General features: G+C 38.6%; 1 protein-coding gene across 8 annotated transcripts in view; it reads left to right on the forward strand.

The window, feature by feature from the left end:
• The window catches only part of LOC100460674 (mitochondrial intermediate peptidase-like), a 171,778-nt gene that overhangs the window by 86,024 nt on the left and 72,320 nt on the right, over positions 1-13,434 (forward strand). For 6 of the 8 annotated variants that reach the window (XR_010136650.1, XM_063714719.1, XM_063714721.1 and 3 more), the window contains 2 exons: positions 1,993-2,067; positions 5,808-5,927. Coding sequence is in view for 5 of the 8 variants with exons in the window: in XM_063714719.1 (XP_063570789.1) it covers positions 1,993-2,067; positions 5,808-5,927 (195 nt within the window). In the remaining 3 variants the exon portion in view is untranslated. Of the gene's footprint in view, positions 1-1,992; positions 2,068-5,807; positions 5,928-13,434 lie in introns of those variants that run through there. The other 2 variants (XR_010136651.1, XM_063714722.1) reach the window with 1 other exon arrangement.

The raw sequence follows: 13,434 nt of genomic DNA on the forward strand, positions 1-13,434 counted from the left end.
GAGGCTAGAGTTTTTAAAGATACTTTGTCAGGCAGGGGCCTAGGGAACTGAAACAGTTGATAAGCTGTGGATGAAATCATAGGAGTGTCTAAACTGCACAGCTGAGTCTGTTCCTGGTTGGGGGGTGGGTCTCAGGACCAGGTAGCATCTCTTGGTTTGTCGAAATGCTAAATCTGAAAAATATCTCAAAGACCAGTTCTTTAGGTTCCACAATAGTGATGTTATTTACAGGAGTAGCTGGGGAAGTTACAAGTCTTATAGCCTCTGGCTATGTGACTCTGGTAGTGAGCAACTTATAGAAAAGCAAGCTTAGCAGTGGCAGGTGATTGTTTAAGTGTATCTATTGTTTAGCAAAGTCCAGGCCCCTACCATAATTCCAATCCAGCCTTAGGAATGTGGCTTCAGTCCCCAAACAAGCAGGAAGGTCAGGTTTTCTAGCCTCAAAGTTTAACTATAAACCAAATTTTTCTTATAGTTATCTTGGCCTCTGCACTAGAATAAGCTAAAGACAAATGTAGCCTGAGAGGTTAGAAGCAGGATGGAGTCAGTCATGTTAGACTTCTCTTCTTATTACTTACAATTCTTCAAAGATGGTTTCAGTGTCATTCTTCCACATATACTTTTTTTGTAAAAATTATTAAAACTTGGTGAAGCATGAAAAATCTTTTAAATGTAGCATGAATCCTGTCAACAACATAAAATAGGATATAAAGTAAGGTTTAAAGAAACGTGAACATTTTGACGCAATCTATTGGCAGATATGACTTAAATAAATCTTGACTGTTAAAAATCCTGTTTGAGGAAATATTTCTTTCATACAAGACGAGTGCCCCTGGTATCAGAAAGCCCCAGGCCTGCGACCTGTACCAGAATTCACACTATGTAGCTTCCTCCCATCTGTGTCTTAGCTCTTTAAAAATATTGTCTTTTCTGCCTAGTTTACTTCTCTTGCTGCCAAATGGAAAGAGAAAAGGCTGTAGGTTTGCCATCTGAGCAGTCAGCAGATTCTATGTCTTTCACTTAAGAAGCCATTTCCTAGCAGTTCTTCTATTAGTTCATTCCTTCACAAATCTTTCCTGAGTGTCTGCCGGCTCCAGGCACTGTTCTAGGCCCTGGGAGTAGACTCCTACAAAGCAGTGGCTAGTTTCCGCTTGCAGCAGACAGCCCACATTCTCATTCACAGGTGGTTAATTTATACGACCATACCACTGAGTAACTTGCCATTGGTCTTTATATAATGTGTTTCTCTTTAGAGGGGCTTTTAGCTTAATTAGGTTGTAAATCGGTATCTTTCTTTAATAAACATCAGTATTAATGATTTTAAACTAGAGTAAGATTGAGGAAAGTTCTTGTTCAACTACATTATTAATTTATTTCTAAGAGGATCTGTATGTTATAGGGTTAGGCCTAATTCATCTCAAAAAGAAAGCCTTAAATCACATAGGGACATTAAACTAAGTGTCCAAGCTCTACAGTTCTTTCAGATTGGAAAAGAAAATACTCTGCAATTCATTATTATGACTATTTGTTAGGATGTCAGTTTAGCTTTAACACTGGCTGACACCATGAGTTACCATTTCTTTCTTGACATTTTCATCTTTTAGTCCTATTGTCAGTGATTATATGCACTTAAAAGTCAAGAGAGTATTTGAAAAGGCGCTCACTGATAGCAAAGGAACAGAAAAAGTATTCCCTTTGAGGTTTTAAATAGATTTTTAAAGATCGGCGCCAGTGTCTTAGTTCCACATAATCCTGTATTTTCATGTACAAACCCTTATTTGACAATTACCACTTTTTGAAATTAAACAGAATGTATTTATTCATGTTGTCTTGCCAACTAAAATATTTAACGTTATTATGTTTAAACTATAATGAAATTCTATTACTCATTTTACATTTGATGTTATTTTTAAATTTCCTGACTTATAATATACATAGTGCAGTGACTTATTACGCAGTTTACTCACATATATATTCTTTTGTTTTATCAAGCCACTGCCAAAAAATATGGTGTCTCGTCTTTGTGAATCTAAAAAGGTTTGTGCTGCAGCTGATATGCAACTTCAGGTATGTATGTCCCTTTGTTCTGAAGCTTTCTGGAGTCATTATCCCAAATAAATATATAACTTTAAATTCTTGCCAATGATACCTATTTATTATAATAATTATGCTTCTAAAACATCTTTCATCTGAGTTCAAAGAACTTGACCAAAATTGACTCATTTAGTCCTCACACTGCCCTTATGAAGTAGGCGTTGAATAAAATTATTTCCTGGCCAGGCACAGTGGCTCACACCTGTAATCCCAGCACTTTGGGAGGCTGAGGTGGGCGGATCACGAGGTGAGGAGTTCGAGACCAGCCTAACCAACACGGTGAAACCCCGTCTCTACTAAAAATACAAAAATTAGCCGGGCGTGGTGGTGCGTGCTTATAATCCCAGGTACTCAGGAGGCTGAGGCAGGAGAATCGCTTGAACCCGGGAGGTGGAGGTTGAAGTGAGCCGAGATCTTGCCACTGACTCCAGCCTGGGCAACAGAGCGAGACTCTGTCTCAAAAAAAAAAAAAGACTATTTCCCATTTTCAGTTGGGAAAAAATGAAAGCTTAGAAAATTTACATGACTTCTTCTAAATCACACATTTTACCAGCTAAATTAAGGCTCAAACTTAATTATATATATATATATGTTTATTCATTTTGTATCTTTTTAAAATTTTTGTGTTTTTAGGTTTGAAGTTTAGATAGTAATTGCTGTTAGTTTTAGATAATATTCAAAACCAACTTCCCAGGTTTCGAGATGAAGACCAGAAAACTTTCATGAACCATCTGGATGCCAGTTCTGCATGACACCAGATGCATAGATGTTTGTAATGACTGAGATTGTTCATGGAATTCTCACTCCTCTTCAGATCTTGAGTTATGTAAACACCTTAAACACCCATCTTTCATCTTAAGCAGTATTCACTTTATGATGATTCAGTTACCTGTTTAACAAAGTAATCACTATTTAATTGCTTTATAGTTTTGTAAAATTCAGTCCCTAGAAGGTAATAAATGTGCTCTGTTTTTCTGTACCTTGAAATATGAAATACATGTTTCAGTGAAGGAAATCTATTATATAGACAAAACCATGAATCTATATTTGCTTTACCTTACTCAGTATCTATTCATATCAATATAATTTTTAAAGGATTTCTGAGTTATTTTTAAAAATTAACATTACTTGGCAAAAGTCTTGATTTGCTGGTGTCTTTAGTAGAAGGCTTGGCTTTTAAAAGTCTGTTTTGTGGCTTTCTTCTTGAAAAATTGTTCTGATAATTTTCTTCTACAATGGAAAACCAACCTTTCCCTCCTCCACCCTCCAAAAACAATAGCCCCCTAGAGACAGAGAGAGACAAAGTCCTGGTAGAGGAGCTGCCTGGGTTCAGCTTTTATATTACACTTGGACAGTGGAGACAAACACAGGTGGAAAGGAAGTGAATTGTTCCAACTTTCTATGGGGACATAAACAGTGTTTTTAAGGCCGGGCGCGGTGGCTCACGCCTATAATCCCAGCACGTTGAGAGGCCGAGGCGGGCGGATCACGAAGTCAGGAGTCCAGACCATCCTGGCTAACATGGTGAAACCCCATCTCTACTAAAAATACAAAAAAATTAGCCAGGCGTGGTGGCGGGCGCCTGTGGTCCCAGCTACTCGGGAGGCTGAGGCAGGAGAATGGTGTGAACCCGGGAGGCGGAGCTTGCAGTGAGCCGAGATCGCGCCACTGCACTCCAGCCTGGGCTACAGGGCGAGACTCCGTCTCAAAAACAAAAACAAAAAAACAAAAACAAAAAAACAGTGTTTTTAAAACTGTACATTTTTTTAAATTATTGTTTTAAAAATAAGCTCTTTATTTTTCTGTGACTTAGTAAGTTTCTTGGCCCCAGGAATGCATGACTCCCTGGATAGGCAGATAGGCTCATGTCTTTGAAATTGTTTAGTTTATCAGCAAATAAGCATAAAAAGAATGCACATTTAATTTATTTTGCTCTGTTTTCATATTTAATTTATTTTGCTCTGTTACAATTCAAAAAAGTTACCCCATGTTTATATCATTTTGTAAAAGGCATAATTGAAGAAACGAAACTCTTAAATTCTGATTTATTTATATATTGGGGCAAAATAACACCTCAGTTGAGGTTAGAATGTAAGAGTTTCAGTTCCTGATAATTTACTCTGTTAGAATATAGGTAAGACATTGAGTAATTTTGGCCTCTCTGATTATCTTTATGCATTGTTACTCATTATAAAATGTAGAATTGAAAGAGCTATATTTAGCTATATGTTTAGATTACCAGTTAGAAGAAAGCAATATTATATTTAGGAAATGTCTGTATTTTTCTAGGGAAGGTTTAAACTTAACTTTATAATTTAGAACCATAATTCTATATCTAGATGCAGCCAGAAGCTAGAGGTCATTTAAATTTTTTCTTTTAACCAAACTAATCCTCACTTCTTTCAAGTCAACAGCTGCACATTCTCTACAAATCCCATTTCTGAATCACAAAGATACATATCAGAAGCATAATTGCATGTCAAAATTTGTCCTTTAAAATAAAGCATTTTCTACTTGCCTGCATGAAGTCAAATGTTCAAGTCAGTGTTCAAAAACAATATTTGAGTCAGATGTTGCAGTGAAAAAATGCTTTATGTTTATTTTAGATTTCTTTGCAAAATTTAGTTTTCAGTACTTCGTAAACAGCAGATTTCATGTCCAAACTTTCTTTAATGCTTTCTTCTCCCACTGTGTTTCAGTGGCCTATATCCTCTACTCAGAGGAGAGTGCTCTTTTTCCCTTGGTCATCTAGTTGAGCCCTCCCTATATAGCAGCTGCTTCCTTTGTACTTCCTGACACCAGGTGTGGGAGTCTAGTTCCAGCCTCTCCAACAGCTGCACCAGAATTCTTCGATACATCTGTACTCACGAGACGCTGCATTGCTATTTCTTTCTCTACCCCCACCACACCTATTTAATTTTCTTTCACCTTTCATCACAAAACTAGAATTCTTACCGTTTCATTTCTCTCATTTAAGATATATCAGGATTCCAGGAGGAAACCAAACAAAATTTGTTAGATACAGCAGGTCTAAAGTTGTAACTGGTTTTGTATATTTCTGTCTATATATATATATATATATATATATATATATTTTTTTTTTCCGAGATGGAGTCTCTCTCTGTCTCCCAGGCTGGAGTGCAGTGGAGCGATCTCGGCTCACTGCGAGCTCCGCCTCCCGGGTTCACGCCATTCTCCTGCCTCAGCCTCACGAGTAGCTGGGACTAGAGGTGCCCACCACCACGCCTGGCTAATTTTTTTGTATTTTTAATAGAAACGGGATTTCACTGTGTTAGCCAGGATGGTCTTGATCTCCTGACCTCGTGATCCTCCCGCCTCGGCCTCCCAAAGTGCTGGGATTACAGGTGTGAGCCACCGCGCCCGGCCTTCTGTCTACATATATTTTGGCAAAATTCCAGTTTTGTGTCACATATTTAGTTTGCCGCCATTGTACATAAAGAGTATCTTATGGGTATGATTCAAAGTTCTTTAATATTCTTATTTATGAAAAGGTGGAGAGCATTCCTTTTCATCGTTAGCATGGTCTTAAATGTGGTATGAAATACATTTCAAACCATATAAGTTTATTTTTGTGACTGTTTTCAACTGTGATTGGTAACTGTTGTTCTGGTGCACTTATAGCATCTTTGGTCTACCACATCTTGATGTGAGGATGGATGACCAAAACTAAGTAGATGTTTTTATCTATCCAGGTCTTTTATGCCACTCTGGATCAAATCTACCATGGGAAGCATCCCCTGAGGAGTTCAACCACAGACATTCTCAAGGAAACACAAGAGAAATTCTATGGCCTACCATACGGTCCAGATACTGTGAGTCCAGCATTTGGCTTCTGTTTTGTGTATTGAGTGGTTCTGCTATTACTTCTGTAGCTTGTGATTATCTTCCCCTTTGGAGAACTTGAAATCCCTACATTTATGTTGAGGCTTCACATGGCTCAAATGCTGGAAATTGCCTGGTTTGTTTAATATTTCCAACTACCCATTTATATGTTCTTATTTTCCTCCCTCTAGCAGTGTTTTTGTACCTTTCTGGAAATGTGGGGGTTAAAAAGGCCATTGGAGTTGGTCTATATTCTTCTTTTTAGTTATTCTTCTACAATGTGAAAAATAGTGATGTAAGATGAATGTGATTACCAATCCTGAATCATTTTTATTGCAAAGAGAATTAACATGTATTGAGTATCTTACATTGTACCAGGAATTATAATAGATGCTTTACATATCTTATCTTATTGAGTACCATGTCAGGAGAGAGAGCAGGAGCAATGTTACCATTTATTGGATTCTAGGTGCCAGACTCTATCTAATTCCTTTGGGAAAAGAACTCTAATTTAGCTCTCAAAATAACCTTATAAGTTAAATTATATCCTTGTATTTGGGGCTCATTTGGAGGCACATGCACATTATATGTCCTGTCTGAGATCATCTAGGTAGTTAAGTGATTGTATTGGGGTTCAAAGCAAACAGGCTTTTTTCGTCACTCAAAGGCTCCTGTAAGGAGCAGTTGAGCACCGTGACTCCTAGTGCAATTAACAGTGTGATTCTTGGTGCAGTTAGCAATGTGACTGACTTAACGTTACCCAGGCCTTTCTCAGGTGCAGGTGATAGAAACGCGGTTCACATGGTCTTAAACAGAAAAGGGAATTTATTGAGTCTTATAACTGAAAAGTGCAGGGGTATAGGGGTGTTTCAAGTAAGTTGGATTTAGGTCTCCCACAATATCGTTAGAAATGTTTCTCTCTCCGCTTCTCAGCTCTGTGTTTTTCTGGGTTCCTTTCATTCTCTGGCAATCTCCCCAGACCGAATGGTTTGGTAACTACCGGTAGGTTGAGGTTTGTGTCCTTCTAGCCTAGTTGGTCTAACAGAAGGAGAGGTAACTTGAAAGTGTTTTGTAAACTATAAAAAGCAGAATAAATGTCAAGTGGTTTTATTTGCTCTAAGATTGAGTAGCAGGATATGTTGTGCTAAGAGATTAAGTTAATCAATAAACTGCAATTGTCCACTAAATCTTCAGGTCCTAATGCTCAGATATGCATGGGAAAAGATCATATTTACCAGACAAATGAAGCAACAGGATATTTTATCTTCATAATACCTCTTGTTATTAGTTTTCGATTGGCTTAGAACCTTAATTATCTGCTACAGGTATATGTCAGTCATACTAACTAACTCTTTTTAATCTTACATGTAATTTACTGTTCTAATACTTTCTACTGCCAGGCTCTTGATTATCTGTGTTAGTGAAAATTTACAGTGATAAGAATAATCTAACTATTTATTCATGGAATAAATAATAACAATTGCCTAGATTTTACTAGCATTTTCCAGTTCACAGAGCATTGCCTGATTCACCTGCTTTTGGGCTTGTATGTTTTTGTTCTCATCTTATATTCTTCTTTCTGGATATGAGTTAAACTTCATGACCAGTAAGTAGTAAAGTCCTGGGAAGACTAACATTAGGAGAACTGGGATGCTTGCCAAAGCTGCAAAACTTCAGTTTGACTGAGTTGCTTGCCTTCTGCCCTTTTTTGTCGTAGGTCTTGTAACAAAGTAATTATGTCTCTTTTTGAAAGAAAACTCAACTTCCTTACCATCCAGATTTCTTCTTTGTAATCATTTAACATACAAAGATGAAGTATTAGTGGCAACCAAATTCTGAATCAACAATCCATAAATCACTTTTAATTTGAAAGGAAGAGTGATGCTAAGTCCATATGCCTTGTCCTAATTCCTTTTGAGAAAATAGAAAGATGTCTCTCTTTACTGGGATTAGCTCCACAATTCACGTTCAGTAGCCATCGCTCGCTCTTTGTATAAATTGTTTTAAGAGGTCTTTAAAAGAAGCATAGCTATGTTTAGAGAAAAAAAGACATTATTTTAAGGCTTGCCTTTAAAAAAAAGTGTCTGAGAGTTTGTTTAGATTTGTACAAATAGCCTACTCTTCCTACTTAGAAACTTCTGCATTTCTTCATTTGTTTGTCAATTCATTCATCAAGCCTATAACATTCCCGAAATCAAGTTGGTGGACTTGACCACTCAGGATTCAAATAAACCTGTAGGAATTAAGACAGTCTAACACTGGTGTAGGGATGCGCAGATAGCAGTGGAACAGGAGCAAGAGCCCAACGGCAGACTCAGCAAATTAATAGACTCTCGAATATAGGTTGAGTGACACTGTGTAGATTATTGGGTGAAGAAGGAAGAATTTTTTAAAATGGTGTTGTAGTGATTGATCATCTATATGGAAAAAAAATGCACCTCTGTATCACACTGCACACAAAAAATAGAGTTAAAGACTGGATGTGAAAAGTAACACTTTAAATTTTAGAAGATAATACAAAAGAATTTTTTTTTGATAGTGTTTTTGTTGTTGTTGTTGTTGTTGTTGTTTTGAGATGGAGTCTTGCTTTGACTCCTAGTCTGGAGTGCAGTGGCACAATATTGGCTCATTGCAACCTCTGCCTCCTGGGTTCAAGCAATTCTCCTTCCTCAGCCTCCTGAGTAGCTGGGATTACAGGTGTGCGCCACCATACCCGGTTAATTTTTGTATTTTTAGTAGAGACTGGGTTTCACCATGTTGGCCAGGCTGATCTTGAACTCCCGACCTCAGATAATCCACCTGCCTCGGCCTCCCAAGGCTTAGGATTACAGGCATGAACCACCACGCCTGGCCATGATAGTGTTTTTTATACCCACTCTGAGTATCTTATATTTTATACAGATGCTTCTCAACTTACGATGCGGTCAAGTCCCAATAACCCATTGTAAGTTGAAACTATTGTAAGTCAAAAATACATTTAATACCCCTACACTGCTGAATGTCATAGCTTAGCCTAGCCTACCTTAAATGTGCTCAGAATGCTTATGTTAGCCTACAGTTGGGCGAACTCATCTAACACAAAGTCTATTTCATAATAAAGTGTTGAATATCTCATGTAATTTATTGAATACTGCACTGAAAGTGAAAAACAAAATGGCTGTCAGGCACCTGAAGTACAGTTTCTACTGAATGCATATTGTTTTCACACCACTGTGGAGTTGAAAAATCTTAAAGTTAAAAATGTTAAGTAAGTTGGGGATCTTCTAGATACAATGGAAAAGCCATTAAACATAGAGCAAAAGACTGACAAATTCAATGATATTTAAAGTTAAATACCACATAGCATAAAACTTACTTCCCCCCACCCCCGCTTTAGATGGAGTCTCGCTCTATTGCCCAGGCTGGAGTGCAGTGGTGCAGTCTCGGCTCACTGCAACCTTTGCCTCATGGGTTCAAGCAATTCTCTCACCTCAGCCTCCTGAGTAGCTGGTATTACAGGCACCTGCCACCATGCCTGGCTAATTTTTTAGCAGAAACAGGGTTTCACCATGTTGGCCAGGCTGGTCTTGAACTCCTGACCTCAAGTGATCTGCCCGCTTCCGCCTCCCAAAGTGCTAGGATTACAGGTGTGAGCCACCATGCCCAGCCATTGGAAAAGGATATATTTTTAAATTACTTTGAATGAGCAAAAGACATGGATATGCAAAAAATGACATAAAATAACAAATATTAATCAGGGAATGCACATTATAAAACCACATTACAATACTCCTAAAATATTTTACTATCACTAGTTTGGCAAAAAATAAAACAATTGACAGTATCAGATGTTGGCAAGGATGTGGAGTCACAGGAACTCTTATACACTGCAGGTAGGAGAGCAAATTGGTATAACCACTTTGCAGAACAGATCTGTGAAATCTGAATATGGACTACCCTATGACCCAGCAATTCAATTCCTAATATAACCTAGAAAAAAAAATGCTGTACTTTCTCTACCAGGTATACTTTTCTGTACCAGGCATGAAAAAATAGGAGGGTTTATAACAGCACTTGTTGTAAGTAGTTAAAAAAAAGGTGAGGGGGAGGATTCTGGGAAGAACTCAAGTGATTGTCATCAGAGAAATGGGTAAACAATTTGTTCATACAGCTGGAATACTGTTCAGCTATGGAAATTGAGGGCCCCAGTTGATGAGCCTAACAAGCATAAGGTAAAGTGAAATAAATGAATACCAGATGAATCAAACTAGTACATTTATATAAAGTTCAGAGTGATGCAAAACTAAGCAGTACATTGTCAGATAAATACATATGTGATTAGACTATAAAGAAAAGTGAGGGAATTATAAGCACAGAATTCATAGGAGTGGATTCACAGGAGTCTTAGAAATATTTTCTTAAACTGATTGGTGGGTACATGGTTGATGACTTTGTCATTCTTTCTACTAATAGTAGACATATAGTCTTGGTAGATAGAAGACACTTCCAAGGATTAAAAGGTGATCTGGGCTACAAGGTATGGAGTATGCCAAGAATGGACCTTGGCAAAGCTGCTGGTGGCTCAAACTAGGACAGTGACTGTGGGGAGTGGAAGATTGAAACAGACCTGAGAACAGTGCAGAAGGCACAATCAGTGCAGCGGGGGTGACTGGATATATGGATTGGGATGATGAGCAAGATCCACGGGAATGGGACGACTGCAAGGCTTTCAACTTCCATATCGGATAGAAGATGACTTTGTAGCGCCTTCCCATGTGGGCCAAAGAGTGACAGTGTTCCCCCTGTAAACTTGTCTCCAAAAATTGTCTTTCTGAAATGAATCCTTTTATTCCCCCAAATTAAACAATGAGAAAAGGAAAATATAAGCAATGAAGAGTATTTATAATGCTATGGAGTTGATACAAATGTAGGTACATAATCTGCTACAAACTTTTAGACAGTGATTTTGCACATGTCTATATTAGCAATTCTTTAAATGCATTAATAACTCATCTTGGGAATAAAGTGTCGCATTAGTTATCTTTGAGCAATACTGGTTTAAACAACATTGAGCTGGCTTCTCTGCTGAGGAACCACTTGGAGTCTGTGATATGCTAACAAACATTTTGAGTCTCTATCCTCAAATGTATTAACCCTGGAAGTCTTCATGGATAATTTCTAGGCACTAGCTTTATGTAGGTCATACTTTGGAAAATTGCATTTACATGACTGTAACTATTTAATAGGGGCAGCTCTACAGATATTCCATATTAAATAATGATGCTTTCTTTACAAGTCAGTAAATAGCCTTCTAGTGTCGGCAATTTATTGATATTTGTGTGCATGCTGAGTCACTCTGTATAAAATATAGGCTAATTTGTACTTACTTGCTATTCCATCTAACAGTAGTTTGATGCTGGAAATCCAAAAGTTTCTACTCATTTGTGAATAAAGGGCAATAGTACAACATATGCCAACAGGCTCACCTTCTGCTGTTAGCACTTCTCTTCCATTTAGAGAACAGTGTTGTGTTGTTGTGTTTTTTATATTCATGACTGTCTCTTCTCAGAATATTTTTCCTAAGTGATTGTGTATCTCTCCTATTTTTAATTCAGGAAATAGAAAATGTGATATTTTTATTTTTGTAGCATCCTAGGTTTATAATTTTACATTTTCACCCTCGTCTCTGACACAGTTGAGATACAGTCGTGTCCAGAAAGCTCTGGGATGAAACTTCTAGCCTTTCATCCTCTGACTCTGTTCTAATGTGTATTTTTCAAGTACAAAACATGAACAGCTGACTCTAGGTTTTGAAGATCTCTTAAGCAGTTGTATTTTAGTGTTTTGACCTAATTTGGTAGGCTTGTGGGTTTGGGTGGTGAAGCTGTGTCTCCAGCACAGCTGTTCTCAGAGTGACAGTGTTCTCTGAATAAATCTTGCCACCAGTGAGACTCCTTTTTGCCCTTTAGCGACCTCAAATTGAAAACAGAATAAGAAAGTTCTGAGCACTCTAAGTATTTACATGAAAATATAATAATCAATGTAAAGGTGTCACTTGATAATCTGAGATGACAGACACCCAGGATTCTTGTTATCACCATTATCACTTAGCTTAAATAAGGGCTTTTTAGTGTCCTAGTGGCAAGTTGTACTTACTAGATTATCGCTTGATTAAATTGCTGTTGCATCGATGGCTGTGGGCCACAGGGCGAGAAGCCAAAATGCTCTATAAACAGTGTCCTTGTAGCCCCCGTGGAGTTGGAATTAGGGGAGGCCTCCTGTAAAAGTCTGTGGGAGAGCTGGAGCAGGCTCTGGCTGAGGCTGTGATGGAGTGAATTATTTTAAAGTGATTTTGGGGTAAATATAAATGTTTTTAAGCCACTTATGAGAGCTCCATAGTGCTTGTTAAAATAACTGAATAGTGGACAGCGCTGTATTCCAACACACTTAGCTGCGTGGCACCATGCCAGGCAGTGTATAGAGCGAGCCCTGGGCTCGCCAGCATGGATTTACAACAGGGAAAAGGGGGTAACACGATAAGACGATTTCCTATATCAGAAATTGTTGGAGGAGGAGAGTGATGGCTTTTCTGGTTAGACGAGGCTTCCTTGGAAGACCCAATGCTTCAGGATGTGCAGCTGCTGCTTTTCCACAGGTCGCCAACATTTGTTCACCTTGGCACAATCGTGTGTGACTTTCCCATAGCCGCTGAAAACCAACTTGCGTAATGGGATAGAACTGGGCCCTGCAGAGTGCAGGCACTGGGCATACTGACAGGGCTGAAAGTGGGGACTCCCTGGGAGAAAGCTTTGCCTCTCGGGGAAAGGCCCCTGGAAAGGAGTCAGCAGTGGGCTGCCTGCTCGAGGTGCTCTGCACGCTGTGTCCTGCCGAATTAGACATGGGCTGGTCTCATGGACAAGCACTCTTCATTTTGTGGGAGGACAAATACAGACTGAAATATGGGCTTTATCTCAGGGTCTTCCAACATGAAACATACTGGGAGATTTCCTTAAACTTCTGCAGTGAGGGCAGTGCGGGCAGCCTCTGAGCTGCTATTCCTTTGCCATGGAATGGCTCCGTGGGTGAGCAGGTTAGGAGGAGGTAGGCCTCCACACTCACTCTCTCCCTGACTTCTGGGATCCATGTGTGGGAGTCTGGCCCTTCTTGCTGAGTGTTTTTTGATGAGTAATGACTACCTCTGTTTCACTAGCATTTGGGAAGGCCCATGTGAATGGTAACAGAAACCCTTCGATTGATGTAAATCTTCAGTGTTTTTATTGTGAACCAACTGAGGAACAGGAGTATCCTTGAGTCTCTGAGTAGGAACTGGTGGGTGGTTCTTATAAGAAAGAGATGAATCTGAACTATAAGGAAGCTTATAATAGAGTTATTTTCTATTACTTTTTCCTCATCTAGTTTTCTTTTGACATTTTAGACCATTAGGACACCTTGACCAAGCTCTAGGGGAAAGCGGGGAGAGAGGAAAAAGAAAATAATAAAGCCTCTTGATACAGACTA

Source organism: Pongo abelii, chromosome 14 (assembly GCF_028885655.2).
Source record: "Pongo abelii isolate AG06213 chromosome 14, NHGRI_mPonAbe1-v2.0_pri, whole genome shotgun sequence".
In the NCBI taxonomy this organism is placed as follows: Eukaryota; Metazoa; Chordata; class Mammalia; order Primates; family Hominidae; genus Pongo; species Pongo abelii.